Source organism: Primulina huaijiensis, chromosome 3 (assembly GCF_012295235.1).
Source record: "Primulina huaijiensis isolate GDHJ02 chromosome 3, ASM1229523v2, whole genome shotgun sequence".
Taxonomy (NCBI): Eukaryota; Viridiplantae; Streptophyta; class Magnoliopsida; order Lamiales; family Gesneriaceae; genus Primulina; species Primulina huaijiensis.
The window spans coordinates 20,495,808-20,520,397 of NC_133308.1; the positions used below are offsets into that span (position 1 = coordinate 20,495,808).

The 24,590-nt window shown below is 40.9% G+C and overlaps 1 protein-coding gene and 1 pseudogene across 1 annotated transcript; both read left to right on the forward strand.

Moving 5' to 3' along the window:
- The first annotated feature begins 83 nt into the window (after positions 1-83).
- On the forward strand, positions 84-23,088 carry LOC140973639 (cleavage stimulation factor subunit 77-like; annotated as a pseudogene).
- LOC140973640 (uncharacterized) lies at positions 18,615-20,323 on the forward strand. Its single transcript, XM_073436615.1, has 4 exons — positions 18,615-18,675; positions 19,160-19,256; positions 19,627-19,691; positions 20,176-20,323. The coding sequence occupies exons 1-4, from the start codon at positions 18,650-18,652 to the stop codon at positions 20,321-20,323; spliced, it is 336 nt and encodes a 111-aa protein (XP_073292716.1). The 5' UTR covers positions 18,615-18,649.
- Positions 23,089-24,590: the final 1,502 nt, after the last annotated feature.

A 24,590-nucleotide genomic window follows, 5' to 3' on the forward strand; every position in this document is an offset into this window, starting at 1 on the left:
TTCATTTTTTGGAAAAAATATTGTTTCACTTTTGTCTTTATATTTGGGCCACACGACCCGCTATGTAAAATGGGCCATTGGGCCCCCGGAAATCAAATAATGGGTTCAGCCACCAGCAACCGTTACACCGCCACCAATCAAATTTCCGCCGCCGTAAACTGGCGCCTCTCTTCATTCTTCCGTGTTCCCCTTCAAATTATTCTTTAATTCGCCATTAGCTTGAGCTGAATTTTCTACTTTGTCACCTAATTTTGAAAATTAACACCAAATTGAAGAATCGGAGAATCGTTATATTAAGTTTTCGATGTGTAATTTTGGATAAGCCCTGATTGAGTCATGAGCAACGGGACTGCAGAATCAAAATCTACACCTCTTTCTGGTAATATGTATTTTTTTTGCAGAAAATCTCAAAGACCGTCTTTGTTGAACTGTATCTTTAGTTCAATCTTGATTACTTTATGTTAATTGTCGTATCTCTGTTATCTGGAATCAAGAAAAATTTATCGTTGTTTCCCAATTTCGCCGTCAAATGGAGTAAATTTTATACTTTATTGAACTTAATTGCCGAAATAACTCAAAGCTAGAAGAATGGGGGTAGTTGTTGTATTAAAGGTGATATTCACGGAAAATTTGGAGTCTGATTCGAGCAAGTGTCACTAGTCCAGACGCAGGTTTCAAAATTGCCCTGAGCCTGAAATCACGAATAAGACCGTTAGAAGGGGGCCGTGAGGTTGTCCCGGCGTAGCCCTTCCGACGCTCAAGTCAGAGACTGAGGATATGAGGGTAGAGCAGCTAAGGGTGCTGCTGAAAACAATATAGTGAACGAATGCATTAAACACTCAAGCTTGGTATTTATAGGAGAATACCTGGGCCCTTGATGTGTCTGTCTTTCATTTGGGCTAGGGATGTACCAGGGGTAGTGGGCTCATCTATCTATGGGTATCACCAGTCTCCCCGAACTGAATCGTAGGTTCAAAGTTCGATTAATTGTGTTGTCCAAGTTTACATGGCACGAGTTATGCATTTTCTTCCTGTCGCTCGTCAGTTTCCAAAAATTTGGAAACAAATCAAATCGTAATCTTGCTCTGAAAGGAAAGATTTGGTCTGAGGTTTCTTTATAAATAGAGGTTCCCTCCTCACTTCATTCTCATTTTTCACATACAGAATTTCCTCTGTCGTTCATTTACTAGCTCTCCATTGCCTGGCAACCGCACGCTCCCACATACACTCGCTTCACCACCCAGCCCTCTCACACCCGCGCCATCACCCTTCGAACGCTCGCCCTATGTCCCCGCCTCGCCCACCGCCCCTTCTCGCATCGCTTACACGCCCGCGCGCCCTTGCGCAGGTCCTCGCCGAGCCTCGTGCCTCGCCACACCCTGCTCGCCGAGCCTCATGCCTAGCCACACCCTGCCACCCTCTCATCCTCGCCTAACCCCTGCCATCTCGCCCTAGCCCTCTCAAGCTCTCGCCAACCTCGCCGCCAGCGCATCCTTCGCCGCAAACCCTCGCCCTGCACTCCTGCCCTCGCCCGCACACGCTCGCCCAGCCTTTTCGCCTACGCTCACACCACATACTGCCCAGCCTCGCCGCACGCACGCTTGCCCCGCCTTCTTCGCCTGCTCACCTCGCCGAGCGCACGCTCGCCCAACACGCCTGCCGTGCGCTCGTCCCTGCCGAGCTCTCGCCCTAGCCGAGCGCACGCTCTCCCAGCACACCTGTCGCGCGCTCGCCCCTGCAGAGCTCTCGCCCTCGCTGAGCGCACGATCGCCTAGCACACCTGCCGCGCGCTCGCCCCTGCCGAGTTCTCTCCCTCGCCGAGCGCACGCTCGCCCAGTACACCTGCCCGCTCGCCCCTCGCCCTCACCCAGCGCCCGAGCATCTCGCCCCTGCCCTCTCGTGCCCGCACTCGCACGCACGCCCTAGCGCACCTCGCTCGGACATCCTTGTGCTCGTCATCGGCTCATCCTTGCGGACCTATTTCTTGACTATTTTTTTCACGTCTCATCCGGGTCAGTTCTCTCCTTTTCTTGTTTGATTATCCTTAATAGTTATGTCTTCTTCCACGTTCGAGTCTAGTTCTTCAAGTGATTCTGATAGATCTAGCTGGTCTAGCGAGAGTAGGACTTCCGTAGAAGATCCTGAATTTACCCTTGATTCCATGAGGAGGAAGTCACCATCCATAGCCGTCCTGGTAAAGAAGTTCGTCATGTGACCCAACAGATGAACATATCTAACGTAGATAACTTATGGTACGATCACTTGTCATCCCACATTCCCCTAGTAGCGAGTCAAAACTTAGGACTTTGTGTCATATTCCTTCCTCCCACCAGATCATCATTCCTACCTCCGAGGACCGACCCTATCTAGCTCCCAAGGGCTGCTATACTTTCTTTCAGCACCACCTCGATGCCGGTCTTCGTTTTCCCTTATGTGACTTCTTCCAGGAGTTGAGCAATTATTACCATGTGCATCTAGGTTTACTCACTCCTAATGCATTCCGCTCGATATGCTGTTTCTTCGTGCTATTCCGGGCCTTAGATCTTCCTTTAAATTGCATCACGTTCTCCTATTTCCCAGTCTTGTCCAAGTCGAAAGAAGGACTTTTCTATGTGACCTCCCGGTCTAGCCATAAACTTTTTGACGGGTCCCCCAGTCATGTGAAAGACTGGAAAAAATATTTCTTCTTTATTCAGCCCCCAAAAAATTGACTTGTTTCACGGATTGGTACTCTACGTTCACCAAACCTAAGCTTTCCAAAGGGTACAAGAAAGATAAAGAGTATCTGCGTATAATGAGAGTGTTAAGAAATCAATGTTTTAGTATTCCCCAACTCCTATCTGAAGATCTCTTGTGCCATGCGGGGTTGAGTCCAGCCAAAATTAAGCTGAAGGAGAATGCTGGTAGATATTCTCATTTTTTCATGTTCCTTGTTTTTCTTTTGCTTATTACGCTCCTTGATAATATTATCATCTAGTTCAATGTCTCTGCTTGCAGGTATTAGAGTTATGAATGCCCTATTTCTCCGTGAGATTGCAAAGAAGAAGACTGAGAGTTCATTATCAGTACCCCAGAAGTCAGTTGCATCAGCAGTCAAGACAGGGATGAAGGGAACGTGCTCTATCACTGCAACGAAACCTGCTAGCTTGCCTACCCCTGCAAAGAAGAAGAAGAAGGCAGGCTCATCCTCCTCTACCCAGGAGCGAGCCTCCTCCCCACCTCCTCAGGCTGAATCCCATCCTCCACCTCCTCAGGCTGAATCACATCCTCCATCTGGCCAAGGGAAGGCGTCTACTGATCCCGGCCCATCAGTCTAACAGGCAGGGAAGCGCAAGATCTCCGAGATCTCAATCACCTCGTCCCCAGAGGTGTCTGGATCAGACGATGAGCATCCTTCTGGGCCGACGATACATCCTTTGTATACCCCGGAGTCAGCTATCGTGGGCCGAGGCCCTACTCACATAGCTCAGAAGCTGTTATTTCAACTTACCTCCTCTACGGACGCAACTTTCTTGGGTTCACTGGGATGGTCCGATTTATCCCGTCGGACGTGCATCAGCTTTACTGAGGTATATTTCTCCCTTCAATTTTTTAACTTGGTATTCGATATATGATTGCTATTTCTCTTGTTCTCTTACTTTTGTCTTCTTGATTCAGGGCATGCTGTATCTCGGGTAGTTGGCTGAGCGCGCCGACATTATCAGGTCCAGTGCCCGTCGCGATTTACGTGAAGGTGAGGTTCTTCGCAACCAACTCCAGACGACCCTAGACGAGGCGAAATCGACACATGTTGGGGAGCTTTCAGAGTTACAGACCCGATACGACGAGCTCCTAAAGAAGAACAAAGAAGCAGAGTAGGAGAAGGGGGAGCTCCAGTGAGTGATAGGTGACCAGGCGAAGGAAATCCAGAAACTGAAGAAGGAGTCGAAGATTTCCCAAGCTGAAGTAGCTCAAGTGCGTGGTGAGCTTAAAGATACCAAAGTGCAGCATGCGAAAGAAGCCTCTTCATTTAAGGAAGAATTTGTCAAATCTGAAGAATTCGTCGAGATCTGTGGCCCGAGAGCTTTTCCCTACTTGGAGGTGGGTTTTGAGGGTGCAGTCGACCTCTTCAAGGATCACGGCTACCCTCTGGCCGGCGCTCCCACTGACTTCATCAGCCTTGAGGACTTTGTAGTGAGTCTCCCTCCTTATCTCTAGACCATGCTCTTTTACTTATGCTATTTTCTCATTTATGCAGACGATGTATGTCCTCGAGCTATATTTGTCACACATTGCATTGCTTTACTTTCTGCACTATCATGTGACTGTGGATTTTATGACGCTTATATTTGGTTATCTTTTTCTGTGCACTTTTGGCATGTATGAAACTCGCTTTATGCAACATTGAGTATTTTGCATTTAAATTTACTGCTTCTTCCTAGTTTATCTCTGATATTATTAAACCACTAGGGCAAATAAAATCTCCACCTCTCCTTCTTTTCTACTAGGCATACCTTAAGCAGGTAATATATGATTTTTGATTTCTTCACCACTTCTCCATTATTAGCTGCAGCTCCGATAATAAAAACTCCACATCTCCACCCCATGACTCTCAGCAAGAAGGCTATAAAAACTCCATCTCCACTCCTAACTCCTCTGCTCGGCAATATCTTAGCAAGAAAATAAAAAATTTCGATTATCTCACCTACAAACTACTCTGCTAGGCGGTGACTTAGCAGGAAAATTTTTATTTTTCTCCTGCACGCTGCTCCTCTACTAGGCGATGCCTTAGTAGGAAAATTTAATTTTCCTCCTTCACTCTGCTCCTCTAGTAGGCGATGCCTTAGTAGGAAAATTTAATTTTCCTCCTTCACTTTGCTCCTCTACTAGGCGATGCCTTAGTAAGAAATCTTAGAAGGAAAATTTAATTTTCTCTTTCACTCTGTTCCTCTACTAGGCGATGCCATAATAGGAAAATTTAATTTTTCTCCTGCACTCTGCTCCTCTACTAGGCGATGTCTTAGTAGGAAAATTTAATTTTTATCATCCTCACAATACAACAACATTAATGAATTGAAAAGAAGAACTTGATTTTATTGAATTCCAACTGATTACATGGGAAAATTCAAAAAATGAAATACATCAACGATAGAATCAAGAATGATACTTCCTAAGGTGATAAACATTCCAGGGCCTCTTCAAAGCCTTGCCTTGCGCATTCTCCAAGTAATAGGCTCCAGAGCTCAGCCTCTCGATTACTTTGAAGGGACCCTCCCACTTTGGGTCCAACTTTCCTCTCTGTTTTTCTTGCACCTTTCTCAGGACCAAGTCGCCTACCTGGAAGCTTCTGTGAATGACCCTCCGATTATAAGACTGTGCAATGCGGTTTTTATAAGCTTCCATGTGAATGCTTGCAGCCTCCCTCTTCTTTTCCAAAAGATCAAGGTCAGTTGCCTGTCTCGCACCATTATCTTCATCATAAAACATTACCCTTGCCGATTCCAATCCAATCTCAGCCGGGAGTACTGCCTCATTACAATAGACCAAACTGAAAGGAGTTTATTTGGTTCCTTCTCTCGGAGTGGTTCAGTATGCCCATAAGACACTTGGTAGTTCATCGACCCAATTACCCTTAGCTTTGCCAAGTCGAACCTTCAGACCCTGCACCAGCGTCCGATTAGTCACCTCCACTTGCCCATTACTCTGCGGGTAAGATACAGAGGTAAAGACTTGTTGGATCCTCATCTCTCTACACCAAGCTTGGATCTTGGCTCTTTGGAACTGTCTCCCATTATCGGATATCAGTCTCCTAGGTACCTCGTATCTGCATACTATACTCTTCCACAAGAACTTCTGGACATCATTCTCAGTGATTCTGGCCAAAAGCTCTGCTTCCACCAATTTCGAAAAATAGTCAACTGGTACCAATAAGAACTTCTTCTGAGCATGAGCTATAGGAAAAAGCCCGACAATATCCATTCCCCACTGGTCAAAAGGACAGGCGGCCGTGAGGGCCTTCATCATCGCGGCCGGCCGATGATGCAACCGGGCATGACGTTGACAACTATCACAAGACATCACTAGCTCTTGAGCATCATGCAGCAGTAAGGGCCAACAGTAACCGGCGAGCAACACCTTCCTTGCCAACGCATTAGCCCCCAAATGATTTCCACAACACCCATCGTGAACTTCTCGGAGCACATAATCAGCCTCTTGATAACTCAAGCATCGAAAAAGCGGTCCTGCAAAAGACGTTCTATACAACACTTCTCTGACTATCACATAACGCGAACACTTTGTCTTCAACTTACGAGCTTCGCGAGGGTTATCAGGAAGCTTTCCCTCTCTCAAATAATCAATTATGCCAGTCCTCCAATCATCCTCCTCTTGTTTGACTGCAGGCGAACTCGCGTGAGGCGCGAGTTCGACTTGAAATACCACATCCCTAGTCTTCCAACTTCCCATCGTTCCAGCCATTTTGGCTAGAGTGTCTGCTTTTTCATTTTTTTTCCTGGGAATCTGTTCAAATGTAATCTCTGTGAATTTCTCTCTGACTCTGTCTACTTCTTGAGCGTACTCAATAAGTTTTTCATCTTTCACATCATATATTCCCTTCATCTGCTGTGCTACTAGTTGTGAGTCAGAAAAAATAAGTACCCGTGTAGCTCCCACGTTTCTGGCTGCTCGAAGTCCTGCCAACACAGCCTCATACTCTGCCTCATTGTTGGATGCTCGAAAGTCCAACCTTACCGCTAACTTCACCTTCTCCCCAGCTGGCGAAATTAGTATTACTCCCACTCTACTTTCCATCCTTTGACGAGGAACCATCCACATACACTTTCCAAGGGTCCTCATCTTCTTGATGCATGGTCTCAACTAGAAAATTGGCTAAGGCTTGCGCTTTAATAGCTTTTCTCGGCTCATACTGGATGTCATACTCTCCCAGCTCAGTAGTCCACTTAACCAGACAGCCAGACATATCTGAATGAGTTAAGTTCCTCCCCAATGGACTGTTGGTGAGCACCAAAATTGGATGAGATAGGACGTAGGGTCTCAAACGTCTCGCTGTCATCACTAAGGCCAAAGCCAATTTTTCGAACCCTGAGTATCTTATCTCTGCCCCCTTGAGTGTATGTGAGACATAATAGACTGGCTGTTGAGTTGATCCCTCTAGCTTGACAACGACCGAACTCACAGCTCCCTCGGTGGCAGGCAAATATACCCACAAAGGCTCGCCTGCTGTCGGTTTGGCCAGGACAGAGAGCTCAGCAAAGTACTTCTTCAATTCTCCAAAAGCCTACTCGCAGTCCGGATCCCATTCAAATTTTTTCGCCTTACGCAAAGTCCGGAAGAATGGTAAGCTTCTGTGAGCGGAACTCGAGATAAACCTTGCCAGCACATCAATCCTCCCTGTTAACTTTTGCACATCGCTGGGTCCTCGAGGAGAAACCATGTCTTGAATAGTTCGAACCTTCTCGGGGTTAGCCTCAATCCCCCTCTCTGTCACCATATAACCCAGAAACTTCCCACTCCTTACCCCAAAAGATACACTTCTGAGGGTTCAACTTCAGCCCATAGGACCTGAAGGTGGAAAAGGTCTCCACTAAATCAGGTATGGGCTGGGTTGAATCCTTTGACTTTACCATGATGTCGTCCACGTACACTTCGACATTCCTTCCCACCTGCTCAGAAAAGACTCTATCCATTAATCGTTGATACGTGGCTCCGGCATTTTTGAGTCCGAAGGGCATGACTACGTAACAAAAAGTCCCATCAAAAGTGATAAAACTCACTTTGTCTTGGTCCTCCATAGCCAAGGGGATTTGGTGGTACCCCTGATAAGCATCCAACATACACAGATATTGATGTCCAGCTGTAGAGTCCACCAACTGATTTATTCGGGGCAAAGGATAACAATCTTTAGGGCAGGCTTTATTGAGATCTCTGAAGTCCATACACATCCTTCACTTCCCTGAACTCTTTGGGACTAGGACGACATTCGATAGCCAAGTAGGAAATTGCACTTCTCGAATGTGCCCAGCCTCAAGCAATTCGCCGACCTCTTTCCATATACTTTATCTTTCTCTGGCCCGAAGTGTCTTTTTTTCTGTTTTACCGGGCGGGCATTCGGCAAGATGTTCAACCGATGCTCTGCCACATCCGGGATTGTCCCGGTGAGCTCTTGAGCTGACCAAGCGAACACGCTGAGATTGACCTGTAAGCAAGTAATGAGTTCCTCCCTAACCCTTGGGTCAAGGTCAGGGGCTATTCCGACCATCTTTTTTTCGGGTCCCAGCGTTACGACCTCCGGTTCTTCATCCATCACCTCTCGAACCTCTTTCCTTACCACGGGCAACCCGCTCCTCCCCTTCTAATCATATTCACCTCCACCCGTGCCCTCTTTCCCTCTTCATTCACTATTATTTCATAACACCGACGTGCAACTTTCTGGTCCCCGCACAAGATTCCAACCCCCTTCCCCACAAGAAACTTCAGCTTCTGATGATATGTGGACGCTACAGCTCTGAAATATTTTAGGACTGGTCGCCCCAGAATTCCATGTATGCTGATGGGGTGTCCACCACGGTAAATGTTGTCATCTTTGTTACCCGCCGAGGCTCATGTCCCAAAGATAGAGGAAGGACAATCTGACCCAGCGGCGGGATGACATGTCCTGCAAACCCATATAGAGGAGTAGAGATTGGCTCAAACTCAAATCCCTCCACCTTCATCTGATCCAGAGTGCTCTTAAACAAGATATTCACGGAGCTTCCATTATCAATAAATATCCTTGTCACATCATAATTGGCAACTGTGGCCGTCACCACCGAGGCATCGTTATGTGGAGCCACAATGTCTCAGAGGTCATCCGGCCCAAAACTGATGACATGATCCTGGGGTAAGTCTGCACCCCTAGATATTTCAAAGCTCTCCCACCTTCTCCCATGTGCTTTCCGAGCTCGCCCGGAGACCCCATCGTAGCACCCCCCGAGATCATATGAATCATTCCTCTCGTAGGGTGGTTGTCCTCATTCCTTCCCCTCCTCGGCTCGACGGGCTCCCGAGGGACATCCTGATCTCAACCTTCCCTCCTCGGCTCCCCGACCCTCTGATTTATCCAGGGAGGGCCTCGACCTCGCCTAGATGACGAACGAGATCTCGGTTCACCCCCGGATGAGGATCCTTCTTGCCTGCCCAGCGGCGGAAGCCTAGCATTGCTCTCCACCCTCTGCGACTTCTCCCCCCTCTCCCCTGATTCCCTCACCTCCATCACTTTATACCGATTACTATTCAGAGGAACATGCGAGGAGAATTGTCCTCTACCTATAGTTTTGTCCTCCTCTCTTTCACTTGCACCCCTCTTCCTTCTTCCTTTCTCCGCTCTCTCAACTCTTCCTCCCCCAGGCCGCTGTTCAATCCTCTTGTGCCGCTGGGCATCCTCTAGATTCACATATTTTTCTGCCCGAGCTAACAAATCATCATAGCTCGACGGAGGTTTCTTGATCAGTGACTTGAAAATTTCTCCTCCCCTCAGCCCTTGGGTAAAAGCACTTATCATGATGTCGGGGGTAGCCGCTGGTATCTCCAGCGCTGCGCTGGAGAAATTCTCGCAAAGTTTCAGCCTCTTGCTGTTTCATCACGAACAGGCTCAAATAGCTTTCCTGGTGCCTCTTGCTGCTAGCGAATTGGTGCAAGAAAGCCGTAGAAAAATCCTCGAAAGACTGTATGAAATTGGGCTACAGGGTGTTAAACCATTGCTGGGCTGACCTCACCAACGTGCTCAGAAACACCCTGCACCTGACTCCATCTGAGTATTGATGCAACAGAAACGCATTTTCAAATCTCCCTAAGTGTTCTTCGGGGTAAGTATGTCCGTCATATTCTCCCATGTTTGACCGTCGGAAATTCGGAGGAAGCCCTTCTTCTAAGATGGCGAATGAAAAAGAACTTCCTCTCTTGGGTGCCGGCGCTCTGCCACCCAACTGCTGCCTGAACATTTGTATCTCCTTTCACATCTATCCCATCCCAACACTCTCCCCACTTGGGAGAGGCTGTGTCTCTTCAACCCTACTTTGGTGGCCCTCAGCATTTTCTTCTCGTTCCTGGCAAGTGGTCTGTTCTTCCGCAAACAAAGACTCTTGGTTCTTTTTCATGGCCTCGTCTACTGTCCGGGTGATAAATTGGCCCAATTGTTCCATGGTCAAGTTCCCCACATTCTCACTGGGAAGTGATTGCTCGACCCTTGTCTCGGGAAGGGGTTGTTCATCTCCTGCCTCATGACGAGTTTGTTCTTGTCCCGTCTCAAGACGAGGTTGTTAGGGTCCTCCCTGACGACGCGATGATGCTGAGTTAGTTCTTCTACTCCCTCTCCTGCCTGCCATATCTACGTCTCAACTCAAGATTTCCTACAGACGGCGCCAAGTGATACTCATGGAAAATTTAGAGTCCGATTCCAGCAAGTGTCACTAGTCCAGACGCAGGTTTCAAAATTGCTCTGAGACTGAAATCAAGAATAAGACTGTTAGAAGGGGCCGGGAGGATGTCCCGGCGTAGCCCCTCCGACGTTCAAGTCAGAGACTGAAGATATGAGGGGAGAGCAGCTAAGGGTGCTGCTGAAAACAATATAGTGAATGAATGCATTAAACACTCAAACCTGATATTTATAGGAGAATACCTGGACCCTTGATGGGCCTGTCTTTCATTTGGGCTAGGGATGGGCCATGGGTAGTGGGCTCATCTATCTATGGGGTATCAAAGGGTTCTCCAGTGTGATTCTTGGTACACCTCAATTGGGTGTTGAGGCTCATGACCAACGGGACTGTGGTATCAAATTTTATTTCCATTTCTTGTAAGTTTTGTGTTAGCGGAATCTTGAAGACCATCCTTGTTCAAACTGTCTTTAATGGACCTTCATTAAATTGGAGTTTCTCGTTCTCAAAAAATAAATAAATTGGAATGTTTCGATTGATGGGATTCAGGAAAAATTTTTTGCCACTTCCTGATTAGCCATTACATGTTGTAAAATTTTAACCATTTGTTTTTTCGTCAAAATGACCTCAAGTTTAGAAGAATTGGGGTTGTGATTCTTCATAAACCCTAATCTGGTTGAGACAAGCTAGACTGTGGATCATGTACCTATTTCTGGTACTTGTATACTGAATCTTCAGGACCGTTCCTTTTGTTTCGATTATTTACTTCATACTTGTGTAGTTCTTTAAACTGGAAACTTTTATTTACTGGACTCAACAAAAATTTGATAATTGTTTCTTGATCTTACAAGGCTGGAAGTCTAAGGATAACGAGACACAAGACAACACTATGTATGATAAGTACAATGTTGAAGCCGCTGAAGCTCTTGCAAATGAGGCATTGGTAAGATTGTTTGGTTTTTTGTTCTGCGGGTGAATGCATTTTTTTTAAAGATATATGGTGCGTGACATATTGTTTTGATAATTTTTCTTTAGCATCTACCAATCTCAGAAGCGGTGCTTATATATGAGCAACTTTTGACCACATTCCCCACAGCGGTAACCCCTTTCTCCATAATCTCATCCTCAAAGTTGTGTAATATCAATTGCATGGTGAATGTTATAAATGATACCAGCATTGTAAAGTAAAATAAGTTTTATATGTGGTCTATGTTATGTATCGTGTTGAATGTGGAGGTAAGTGTCAATAGGAACCTGATTCGGAAAAGATAAAATGTGGATATGTGCATGCCTGATGTTTTCAGAAGAAGTTTTTTGCTGAATATATAATCAAAGTCTATTCCATGAATTGCTAGATGAAACACTAAATAGATGAAAGTACTAAAGAGGCTCCAACATTAATACAGGACCTACTATATTTGGTTTGCATGGCCGTTTAACGCTTGACATCTTAGTTTTCTTTTTTCAATTCTCTATTGATTTACAACCTGTATTCCCCCTCTTTAGACTTTGATTCTGTGACTATCGTCTATCTGTTTCTCTATTTAGAAACAACTATCACATATCTGTAAGTTTAAATGCTTTTGACCTTGTCAATATACTTTCTTCGGGTTGTATTGTTTATTTCAAATTATCGAGATTCTTCTTGGCATACATTTGTTTTTGCCAGATAACACATTGAGTGAACAAGTTTCCTAAACTTACTTGCAGGCAAAATTTTGGAAGCAGTTTGTAGAAGCACACATGGCTGTGAATAATGATGAAGCAACCAGACAAGTATTTAGTCGTTGCCTTCTGAATTGTTTACAAGTTCCTCTTTGGTATAGATATGTTCTACTTCTCTCTAGTTGATTGATCTGTGTGGCTTTGGGAGGGATCGGTCAATAATAATTTTTGAGTATCTTCCTGTGATTTCACTGATTTTGTACTCATTATAGTTGTACTATTGTACGGTGACATCTTCTTACTACTGTCTCCTAACTTGCTGCTGCGCTTTTATTAACTTGTTTTTAAATTGACTTGATGATGATTAATATGGTTTCACAATGTCAATTTCAGGCGCTGCTATATCCGCTTCATTAAGAAAGTTAACGACAAGAGGGGAATAGATGGTCAAGAAGAGACAAAAAAAGCATTTGATTTCATGCTTAATTATGTTGGTATGTTAAATTCCCAAAATCTTCCTGTGGTAATATTACTAGTGACCTTTTACAAAGACTTCTAATTTTATCTATAAATATAGTAATCCATAAAGTAAAGTTTATCTATCTTCTCTAGCTCTAAGTCAGTTTTGTTGTAGTGAGAATTGAAAGATAAAAATGGCCTGACGTATCAGCCAGTTTGTTTGATATGACCTTGATGAATTGATCTTGTAAAACTTAAGCTGCACTTCTTTGTGCTATTATTTGATTGCAATTACATATGGAATATTTTGGTTAAAAAACTGTAAAAAATGATTTTTTTTTTTTTATATTATTGATTACAAAATTTTGTTGGTCCTCAACCTGTTGAAAATGTTCTGTATTCCTCTGTTTATTCAATGATTTTAAACTCAATTTGTTACATTCACCATTCAACCTAGTAATTTGGCTTCCGAATTTATGCTCATTCTATTTGGTTCAGGAGCTGACATTGCATCTGGTCCCATGTGGTTGGAATATCTTTCATATTTAAAATCCTTGCCGGTATGATTATTATATCTCCATGACTTCGTTTGCTGCTTTCTTCATGCAATAAATTCACTATTTTGTGTGCTTATTTCTATGATAATGGAGCAGGCACAAACAACTCTAGAGGAGTCACAAAGGATGACTTTGATACGCAAGACGTACCAAAGGGCTATTGTTTTGCCTACTCATCATGTTGAACAGCTCTGGAGGGACTATGAGAGTTTTGAAAATTCAGTTATCCGTGCCCTGGTAGATTTTAGCTTCTGATTCAGTTGGTAGACTGACATGTGATATTTTTTTTTTGTAAAAGCTCCGATCAGAAGTCAGCAACATGAAATAAGTTGTTTGCTACCCTTTTGGAACTATGCTTGTTAAAAGGCTTACATATCATGCTATGACAATTTATTGCATGTTGAACTTATTTGATCATTCTAATATTATGTAATCATGTTGAGTGTTGACAGTGACCAAATGTACACTTTGAGTAAATTTAATATATTTGATGTGTTAATATGTTTAAAAATCTAAATTTAATGTGTTAGTCTGGCTTAGGCTTGTATTTTAGATATAATATACATGTACTGCCCTTAATAATTATTTGAGGGTGATATTTTCAAAAATACTAAGACACGTTAGTTGTCTTTAATCCAAAGTCTTTACTATTTGAGATGATAAGGCTACCATTATGATCACCACATATATTTAGTTATCATCATTAAAAAGGAGTGCTCTGCCAAGAGATCAAGACAGTTATTATGACACCCTCTCCCTCAATATTGTATTATACGTATCTTCTGGATGAGATTTCTTAGCAAGATAAAATTTTAATTTTAGCAAACTCTAGACATAATTATTGAAGAATAAAGACAAGGGATGTATGTTAAAACGGAGTTTCACACACGAGTATTAGGCAAACCTCTTACTTTCAGAATCAGAAAATATCGTTAAGATTTTCATCATTTTTCAATGGAACGATAATCTGTTTAATTTTTTAACTTGAGTAATGGTATATTGGTATGCCATGCTTTTGCAAGTAATTGTAAAGGTAAGTTATTGCATCTCATGGTTAAAAAATCTTGTAGGCAAAAGGGTTGTCGTCTGAATATCAACCAAAATATAACAGTGCAAAGGCTGTTTACAGGGAGCGGAAGAAGTATGTCGATGAAATTGATTGGAATATGCTTGCTGTTCCTCCTTCAGGTTATCCTAAGGTATTATTTATAGCATGGATGGTTTTCCACCTTTCTTTCTTCTGATCAGAGAGATGGTCTTAGTTACTTAAGTGGTCCTTGGTCAGCGGGCTGAGAAAACTGTCATCAAAAGGTTCAAACACTACAATGTGTTGGGAATAGTCATGCATGTATTTATAAACTATGTATTTGTGCATGAACCGTCTGATTACATATGTATATGTTGAATTTGGTAATGTGTTTGGATTGTGGTGGTCAGATTTTCATTCTCGCTCTTTTATTGTTTATAAGTTAATATTTGGTGAAACTATACACTTTTCAGGAGGAAATGCAATGGATAGCATGGAGTAAATTATTAAGCTTTGAGAAGTAAGCCGATACCTCTATTGTTATGTTTGTCTCCATAAAGTGGAATTATTAGGAATTATATTGCAGTGTAAATGTGAGGGATTCAAATCTATATGCATTCACCCATTAAATTTTGAAGGTTTTAGATGCATGCAGGGTGCTCAGATTTCATGTTTCTAATTGTTTATTTATTGGGCATTGGCAATTGGTTAGTTGGTATTATTCCTTCCATGGAGGATCATCCCTGGATTTCTTGAACTTAGTATTTTTAAGCTGATAATTCCGAACTCTGGATACACCAATGGTGTGAATCCTACTAAAGACTTTACCCGATTGCAGAATCATTCATACTTGGTGACATTTGGCCCTTGGTATTTGGATGGGTAGCTTCCTGATATCTTGGTCAGGCAAAATGCATACTTAATGGCTTGATTCTTTTGTCCTTGAGCATTTTAGCATGGAAGAGGTTCAACTCTTTGATATTTATGATTTATTATTGCCGAATCTTCTGTATATTTAGACACCTAAAGCATGAAGTTGAATATTTTTCAGACTTTTATCATTGATTTCATGTTGCACAAGAATGTGCTTTTTGAATCTTTCATCGTTTCCAATCGTCCTTTTCATTGTTATTAGTGCTTTGTCTTTACAGAAATTAACTTTTGCTGGTTATATGTCATTTACTGCCTTTTGTTGCTTGGCATCATTATATTTCTGGACAACTCAGGGTGTTGACATCATGAAAGTTAAGTTTAGTTAAAACTTGTTTTATTTTGTTTACAGAGGAAACCCCCAGAGGATTGATAATGCTTCTGCAAATAAAAGAATCACATTTGCTTTTGAGCAGGTAATCGCGGTTAACCTCATTAAAGGAGGTTCTCATGCCTTCTAACATTTTCTTTCTTTGTTAGAAATTTCACTTGCTCTATACTAAAAAAAAACAAAAAAAAAAATTTCACATGCTCTGTGGTCAAGATAAATCTCACACTGAAGCCTGCTAAATGTTTAGACTTTCTCACTTTTATTTGTCTACTACACAATGACAAGTATGTGTTCTACTATGTGCTTTGCTAGAACATCTCCGTTGCTCAAATTTTCTATCAGACTACCAATCTCCTGAAATAATGCATGTTGATAAATGAAGAGTGTTTTTGGCTTCTGATTATTTTCATATTTGAATTCATATGGTGATTCATGAACTATTTCATAATTTTGTATTTATCACCTTCAAGAATGTTACATAGCATGACTATTCTTAATGTTTCAATCTTTTTCTTGATTTACCTTTTACCTGCCACTTAAGTGGGCTGTGCTTTACACTATCTGTGTTGAGATCCAGTGATTAGTGTGCTTTCTGATTATGGTTTCTTAATTTCAATTTCTGTGTGCTGTTAAAATAATTTATAAGTTTTTTTTTTAAATGTAAGTTATAGGCACAGAGAAAAGGGGAGACTATTAATTCGTTTGATTTCCAGTGCCTCATGTATTTATATGATTACCCTGATATATGGTACGACTATGCGCAATGGCATGCAAAAAGTGGTTCCACAGACTCTGCGGTTAAAGTTTTCCAGCGAGCACTGAAGGCTCTTCCTGGTATTTCTCTCACTTTTTTGAAAAAATGACATTTGTAATTTTATATTTTAATTATACACGAGTATAAGATTTTTTTTTAGTTTGGCGTACGTATCTTGCAAAAATTTTTACACTTAATCTTTAGCTTGTCTCTCTTTCTTATCAACACCACTTTCTGCTATATACGGTATTTTTATTAGTTCATGTTTCAATGGCCAGATTCAGAAATGCTAAAGTATGCTTATGCTGAGCTAGAGGAATCTCATGGAGCAATTCAGGTTTGATTATGAGACATGCATTCGCTCATTTGAAGACATTCAACTACATAATAATTGGCATTAATTCCATTTACTTCTTACCATAGTGCTACTGCTTTTGCAGGCTGCAAAGAAGGTTTATGAGCTCCTCCTTGGAGATGGTTTGAATGCAACAGCTTTATCACATATCCAGGCATGAGCTTATCTTATTTCTTTTACTTTCCATTCAAAAAGATGTGAAAATGGTGGAGGTCAAACAATCTTCCCCAACCTGTATGTCTCTGAGACATGGACTGATAACAATTCCAGACTCAAAAAGAAAATGACATTTCTTTCTTTATATATTTGATTTGGAATCATTGATCAGGTGATGTATTGTCCGGTTGACTTCAATATAAGCTAGATAGACGTGTGGATTTAAAAGTTTCTGTTATATTTTAGAATATAGTTATAGATTTTATGTTTTCTTTCATTTCTATCGAAAGCCTTGATGTGAGCAGTGTTAGGCCATTACATTTCAAACACCTCCTTGGTTGCCAACTAATTTTATTTTCATAACTGACCCCAAAGAAAAAAGTCAGATTCCATGTAATTGATTAGTTTGTCCATTATTTTAGCTTTCCTTGCGGTGAACGAGCTATCATTTTACTGTTACTGATTGTTTACGCTCCTAAGTACCCGAGTAAGGCCAATCATCTATAAGTGTTTTGTATTTAGTAGCTATGCTAAAATGTCAACCGATCTACTTCCTGAATTGGTTACAACTGACAATGTTTTGTTTTGCAGTTCATACGAGTTCTTAGAAGAACTGAAGGAGTGGAGGCAGCTCGCAAATACTTTCTGGAGGCTCGGAAATCTCCAAGTTGCAGTTACCATGTGTATGTTGCATATGCCATGATGGCCTTTTGTCTTGACAAGGACTCCAAGGTATAATTGATTTAGTTTTTACATTTCTATGATGTTAAAATTAATATTTTACCTTTGTATCTTTATTAATTCCTTCGCCTGCATATGATAGCGGATATCTTTCCTGTGAACATCTCATTTCAAAGCTGGAGAAAATATGATCACTGGACACTGAATAAGTTGCAATATATGCTTCAAATTGACTTCTAGTTCTAGTCATTTTTCTACATTTTTTTTCAGGTTGCACACAATATTTTTGAAGCAGGTCTAAAACGGTTTATGCATGAGCCTGGCTATATTCTTGAGTGAGTTCTTTTACAAAATTTACTCAGGAAGAAGTTAGTTTAATGGAAAACATGCTCTGTTTCAAAGAATCTCTGATGTTTCTCTCTGAGTTTATGAACATTATACCCCTTTTCAAGCTCAAGGAACACTATATCCCTGCTACATTTAAGAAAGCAAGCAGATAATTTTTATCAGCTCTTTTCACGGGCTGGTCTTGGTAATCTTTGTCTTTGTTTTAAATACCGTTTGTTACTCATGTTATGATTTTGAAGGCACACTTGTCAATGCATCAAGTTGAGGTCATTTAGTTGTATATTAATAGATGCAGCAGATTCAACTCTATTAGAGCATCGAAAAAACTTAAAAGGAATCTGAATTTGTCATACAGAATAAGAAAAAAGAAATATATTTTGTATGTGACTCTTTTCTTACCCCCTTTATGCTTTCACGTTATATGTCATAAATCGTGATCAGGGCTTTTATTTTGATGGCTTTATGTTGCAGATATGCGGATTTCTTGTGCCATTTGAGCGATGATAGAAATATCCGTGCTTTGTTTGAAAGAGCGTTGAGCTCGCTCCCGCCAGATGAATCTGTTGAGGTTCTGATGTTAATCATAAAGTCATTATATAACTCTAACGCAGCGTTTGGTTGGGCGGATTAGGTGTGATAGATTATTTTATCACATCTAATCCTGCGTTTGGTACGATTTTTATTTAACCAGCCCAATCTTTCCTATGAGTGATTAGGTGGTATTACGTGTGATAAAATAATACCTCCTGATGTTAAAATTAATATTTTACCTTTGTATCTTTATTAATTCCTTCGCCTGCATATGATAGCGGATATCTTTCCTGTGAACATCTCATTTCAAAGCTGGAGAAAATATGATCACTAGACACTGAATAAGTTGCAATATATGCATTCAAATTGACTTCTAGCTCTAGTCATTTTTCTACATTTTTTTTCAGCTTGCACACAATATTTTTGAAGCAGGTCTAAAACGGTTTATGCATGAGCCTGGCTATATTCTTGAGTGAGTTCTTTTACAAAATTTACTCAGGAAGAAGTTAGTTTAACGGAAAACATGCTCTGTTTCAAAGAATCTCTGATGTTTCTCTCTGAGTTTATGAACATTATACCCCTTTTCAAGCTCAAGGAACACTATATCCCTGCTACATTTAAGAAAGCAAGCAGATAATTTTTATCAGCTCTTTTCACGGGCTGGTCTTGGTAATCTTTGTCTTTGTTTTAAATACCGTTTGTTACTCATGTTATGATTTTGAAGGCACACTTGTCAATGCATCAAGTTGAGGTCATTTAGTTGTATATTAATAGATGCAGCAGATTCAACACTATTAGAGCATCGAAAAAACTTAAAAGGAATCTGAATTTGTCATACAGAATAAGAAAAAAGAAATATATTTTGTATGTGACTCTTTTCTTACCCCCTTTATGCTTTCACGTTATATGTCATAAATCGTGATCAGGGCTTTTATTTTGATGGCTTTATGTTGCAGATATGCGGATTTCTTGTGCCATTTGAGCGATGATAGAAATATCCGTGCTTTGTTTGAAAGAGCGTTGAGCTCGCTCCTTCCAGATGAATCTGTTGAGGTTCTGACGTTAATCATAAAGTCATTATATAACTCTAACGCAGCGTTTGGTTGGGCGGATTAGGTGTGATAGATTATTTTATCACATCTAATCCTGCGTTTGGTACGATTTTTATTTAACCAGCCCAATCTTTCCTATGAGTGATTAGGTGGTATTACGTGTGATAAAATAATACCTCCTGATGTTAAAATTAATATTTTACCTTTGTATCTTTATTAATTCCTTCGCCTGCATATGATAGCGGATATCTTTCCTGTGAACATCTCATTTCAAAGCTGGAGAAAATATGATCACTAGACACTGAATAAGTTGCAATATATGCATTCAAATTGACTTCTAGCTCTAGTCATTTTTCTACATTTTTTTTCAGCTTGCACACAATATTTTTGAAGCAGGTCTAAAACGGTTTATGCATGAGCCTGGCTATATTCTTGAGTGAGTTCTTTTACAAAATTTACTCAGGAAGAAGTTAGTTTAACGGAAAACATGCTCTGTTTCAAAGAATCTCTGATGTTTCTCTCTGAGTTTATGAACATTATACCCCTTTTCAAGCTCAAGGAACACTATATCCCTGCTACATTTAAGAAAGCAAGCAGATAATTTTTATCAGCTCTTTTCACGGGCTGGTCTTGGTAATCTTTGTCTTGGTTTTAAATACCGTTTGTTACTCATGTTATGATTTTGAAGGCACGCTTGTCAATGCATCAAGTTGAGGTCATTTAGTTGTATATTAATAGATGCAGCAGATTCAACACTATTAGAGCATCGAAAAAACTTAAAAGGAATCTGAATTTGTCATACAGAATAAGAAAAAAGAAATATATTTTGTATGTGACTCTTTTCTTACCCCCTTTATGCTTTCACGTTATATGTCATAAATCGTGATCAGGGCTTTTATTTTGATGGCTTTATGTTGCAGATATGCGGATTTCTTGTGCCATTTGAGCGATGATAGAAATATCCGTGCTTTGTTTGAAAGAGCGACCTCCTTCCTCCGTAGGATTATTAATCCCTCCTCTATCCCTACTCTCTTTCCAATTTTACCCTTCTTCCTTCACCGCTATTGAACCACCTCGGCTGCCGGACCGCCGTCGCCGGACCTTCGCCACCGTCGTCGTTGCCGGACCGCACCGCCGGACCTTCGCCGGAACGCCATCGCCGCCCTCGCCGGACCTCCGTCACCGTCGCCGCCGCCGCCGGACATACGCCGGACCGCACCGCCGGACCTTCGCCGGAACGCCATCGCCGCCATCGGACCGCCGACTTACCGCCGTCGCCGCCACGTCGGCTGGCGGATCCGTCGCCGGACCACCGCCGGAGTGCCGGACCGCCGCCGCCGGAGTGGAAGAAGAAAAAAAAGAGGAAGGGCAATTTTGTCCTTTCATCAAAAATTTCAAAATTATCCTACACTTAAAAATCTTACCAAACATACTACCATATATTACATATCTATGACAATCATTTTCTTTATCATTTACATACTAATCATTAGTTTATTTTATCCTGCAACCAAACGCAGCCTAACATTATACTTCGGCAACATGATTTTGTTCTTCTTTTTTGCTGTTTTATACCACATGCCTTCAAAATGGATCACCATTGAGGCATAGATGGAAAGAAATAGTTGATGAAATTGTGTCAATAAAAGGATGTTATTTTGTTTTAGGTTTGGAAACGATTTAGCCAATTTGAGCAGACATATGGAGATCTTGCCATCATGTTAAAGGTTATTTTATTCTTGTGCATCTCTACATGTGAAGTTCTGGGTTCATCATTTCATGTCTTTATTTTTGTTTATTGGTGGGATCATGTAGTTTTGCATTTTCTCAGTGCCTTGTTTTGATTCACAAAATATAATCATGGTTTTTGAGAATAAAGCAAAAAAAGATCATTGACTGCTTTTACTGGACTGAAAAAAAATATGAGGTATCATGTAGCCACATTGATGTGTATCTGATTCGTGCTTTCATCTAAACTGTTGTAGGTTGAACAAAGGAGGAAAAAAGCATTGTCTCGTATGGGAGCGGATGGAGAATCAGTTTTGGAGAGTTCTCTGCAAGATGTTTTATCACGTTGTAGTTTTATGGATCTGTGGCCATGCTCAGCCAGAGACTTGGATCATTTAACTCGGTAAGAGGTACTTGAATATTTGCCCTCCCTCCTGTCTCAAAAATACAGTGGAACAAGTGTCAAATGAATTGTGATATTCACTTGCATTGGTTGAGAAAATAAGCCTATCAGCTTTTTTGTTTACATGTAAAGAATGATGAGATTTGCATTCCTTTTCTTTTAGTGGCTCTCTAAGAATATCAACAAGAAGATTGAAAATCATGTTCTTCCTAACGGAGCTAGTTCTTCAGGTGATGTAATTATTATACTTGTCTCGCCATTCATGCACTATCATTGCACACCTGATCTTGCTACTGCAAATGCAGATAGGAGCATTTCGAGAATTTTGAATGTTTCAAATTACTTTGGGAAGATTGTGTATCCAGATACATCAAGAATGGTGATTTATGGTTCAACTCAAAGGCCGGGTAGATTTCTTATAATTTTTTAGGTCAACCATTTGTAGATCTGTTTAATACAAAAGCTAGAAGCTTTAAGTGGCAATTTCCTATTTCTAGGATTCGAATGATTCTGTCGAATCCTTTTTACTTTTCTGTAATAAATATTACGTTCAGAGAAGTGATACTTCCTGGTACCGAGTCTGTATTCTTTTTCCTCCCTTACAATAATTTTAGGTAATCTTCCTTTTGCTTTAAAATTGTATTAAAAAATATGTATAATGCACATGTAAGATTCATCTTCTCTTAAATTTGGTTCGATTCCGAAATGAGAGCACTTTTGTGCTCATTTTTTGGAAGAATGACCTGTAAACTGAGGAAAACTGTACTTTTGTGGATGTCTAAGTGGGTATACTTACCGTTTCAGATTTGAATTTTGATTGTAATCTTGTTTCATTTTTCAAAAGTTAATACTGGATTTCTTAGGCCCTGCTGCCCCTATGCTTCCTGGAGTTCCAAGCACGTTATCCTTTGGTAATACATTGAGTAATGAAGGAGCATTAAATACATCAAATGGCATTATGAAAGATTTGCCACCGGCATTATTAAACTTTGCTGCAAATTTGCCAGTTGTTGATGGTATCTATCTGAACTTATCCCTTGCAACCAATGTCGCCGAAGTTTATTATCTCTTGTTCGATTGATCATGAATTGTTGGTGCTTCAATTCTAGGCCCATCGCCTGATGTTAACTTTGTGATATCCGTATGTTTGCAAAGCAATTTAACTTCAGCAACTGCGATATCTGTGGCGCGTCCACAGTTGCAAGTTGGATCTGCTCCAAGTACGAGCAACATATCTGGTTCGAACAATTATAAGCAGGGGGACATACTTTCTGGAAAAAGAAAAGCTTCTGAGAGTACGCTATGATTTACATCATTTGCTTTCATTCTTGAGAAGAAAAATTGCCCAAAAGAATTGACCACAAATATTTATTATGTTCACTGGGCAAGAAGATGATGACACTTCCACCACACAAAGCCAACCGTTACCTAGAGATGCTTTCAAGATTCGGCAATTGCAGAAAGCTCGCGTAACCAGTTCACGAGGAGGTGGTAGATCTGTATCATATGGCGGTTCTACGTCGTATGGGAGCGGTTTTTTTGGTGACGTTTCTGCAAGCTCTGGTTAATGGATGCTGTATTTTGTTTCTCGAAATTGTTGTTGTCTGTAATTTATAGTTTGCAACATTGCATATCTCCTTTGTGTCTGCGTATTCATGTAAACATCTTTGGGTCACTCAATAAAATTAGATATTTGTTCCTTAATTACATGTCGTTTAATGTGGAGGGATTTTTGTAATATATATGTTTCTCGATGATCTTTGGAACAGAGAACAGTACGAGTTGAGGCAAGGAAAATCTTTTTTCCGCAAGACGAATTTGCTCGTAATCACGTGCTATACGAAACGGCAATCGTCCCCAAGATACAACTCTAATCCAGAAACTGCAGCACTACAAGTTCTGGATGCCAGCAAACAAAGATATGCCGAAGCTTTCAAGTTGGAAGAAAAGAATGCAACGAGAATGTATGCAGGAAAAAAGAAGACTGATGAATGCATGTAGAGGGACTATTTAAAGAGTGAGCCTCATAAGCCAAGGGACATATCCAGAGGACACACCTTTCTGCGATAAGTCATGGGACGCACCCTTCAAGGCAGTTTTATGCAAAAGGACGCGGTGCAACGTCAAAGGACAGTCACACGAGACGCGCTGTTCGAACTGAAGCACCACACTGGTTCAGACTAAGCATTGACTAAAGTGTGCAAACATCGGACTGTTTCGAAAATATTATTCCAAATAAACTTTGTCCAAAAAGATTAATATGGTCAAGACACCACACCGCACCGAACCGGGCCGGGCTGGGCGCGCGCGCGTGTTTTTCTGAGATCCAGCTTGTCAGCGTTCTCTCCCTTTTCAAAAACTCCTGGTGTCCCTTGGGGCCCAAACCCATAGCTCAAACATAGAGCTAATAAAGAAGTCTTTTCTTGGCACACTTCCCAATGTTCATTCACTCATACTTATCTAACAATCCTCCACATGAATGAAATTAATGCATGTATGCAGATTCACTTGAAAACTATTGTGAATTATTATTGCATCAAGATAGGTAGTTTTTGACTTTGAACCTTCCTTAGTAATATACTATTGGATTTACTAGTTGTGTAGTGACGTGATATCTTGAACTAGCCAACTGTTTATGTAAACCAAGTCAATAGTATTTACACAACAATGATTCTAACATATTCTTGTTTTCATGTTGTGTCCATTTCGGTCCTGGTCTATATCTTAGATTCATAAGTGTTTTTCTTCATTGAAGCGGCCATTACTTCTCACTTATAAAGGTGATCTCTTACATAGAGTATCATGCCCATACCCTACCTCTTAGTTGTAGGAATCATTAAAAAATAACTTAACCTCACCACATGTTGCAGGTCTTTTTCTACTTGGATTCGTATAGGAATGAGCCTTAACTAATTCCAAGTATTCAAACTAATATTTATAACTTAGTTTTAACATTGAACCAAGGTCTTGGGACATCCAATTCACAAGGTTGGGTTACCGCCATAAATATTTTATTTTGTGGGTTTTAAGCTCATTCCTCTTAATAATTTGTACATTTGATCTCTGTTTATTCTTTTAGTAAATGGATTCGTCACGTTTTCTTTTGATTCCACATATTCAACAGAAATAACCCCGTTTGAGATCAATTGTCTTATGATATTATGTCTCCGGCAAATGTGTCGAGACTCACCATTGTATATACTA

Bases quoted from the DNA above. Each gene is read 5' to 3' on its own strand.
- LOC140973640 (XM_073436615.1), top strand. From the start codon at position 18,650: ATGCATGAGCCTGGCTATATTCTTGA. The intron at 18,676-19,159 runs GTGAGTTCTTTT...TTTATGTTGCAG, and splicing joins GAGCCTGGCTATATTCTTGA to ATATGCGGATTTCTTGTGCC. The intron at 19,692-20,175 runs GTGAGTTCTTTT...TTTATGTTGCAG, and splicing joins GAGCCTGGCTATATTCTTGA to ATATGCGGATTTCTTGTGCC.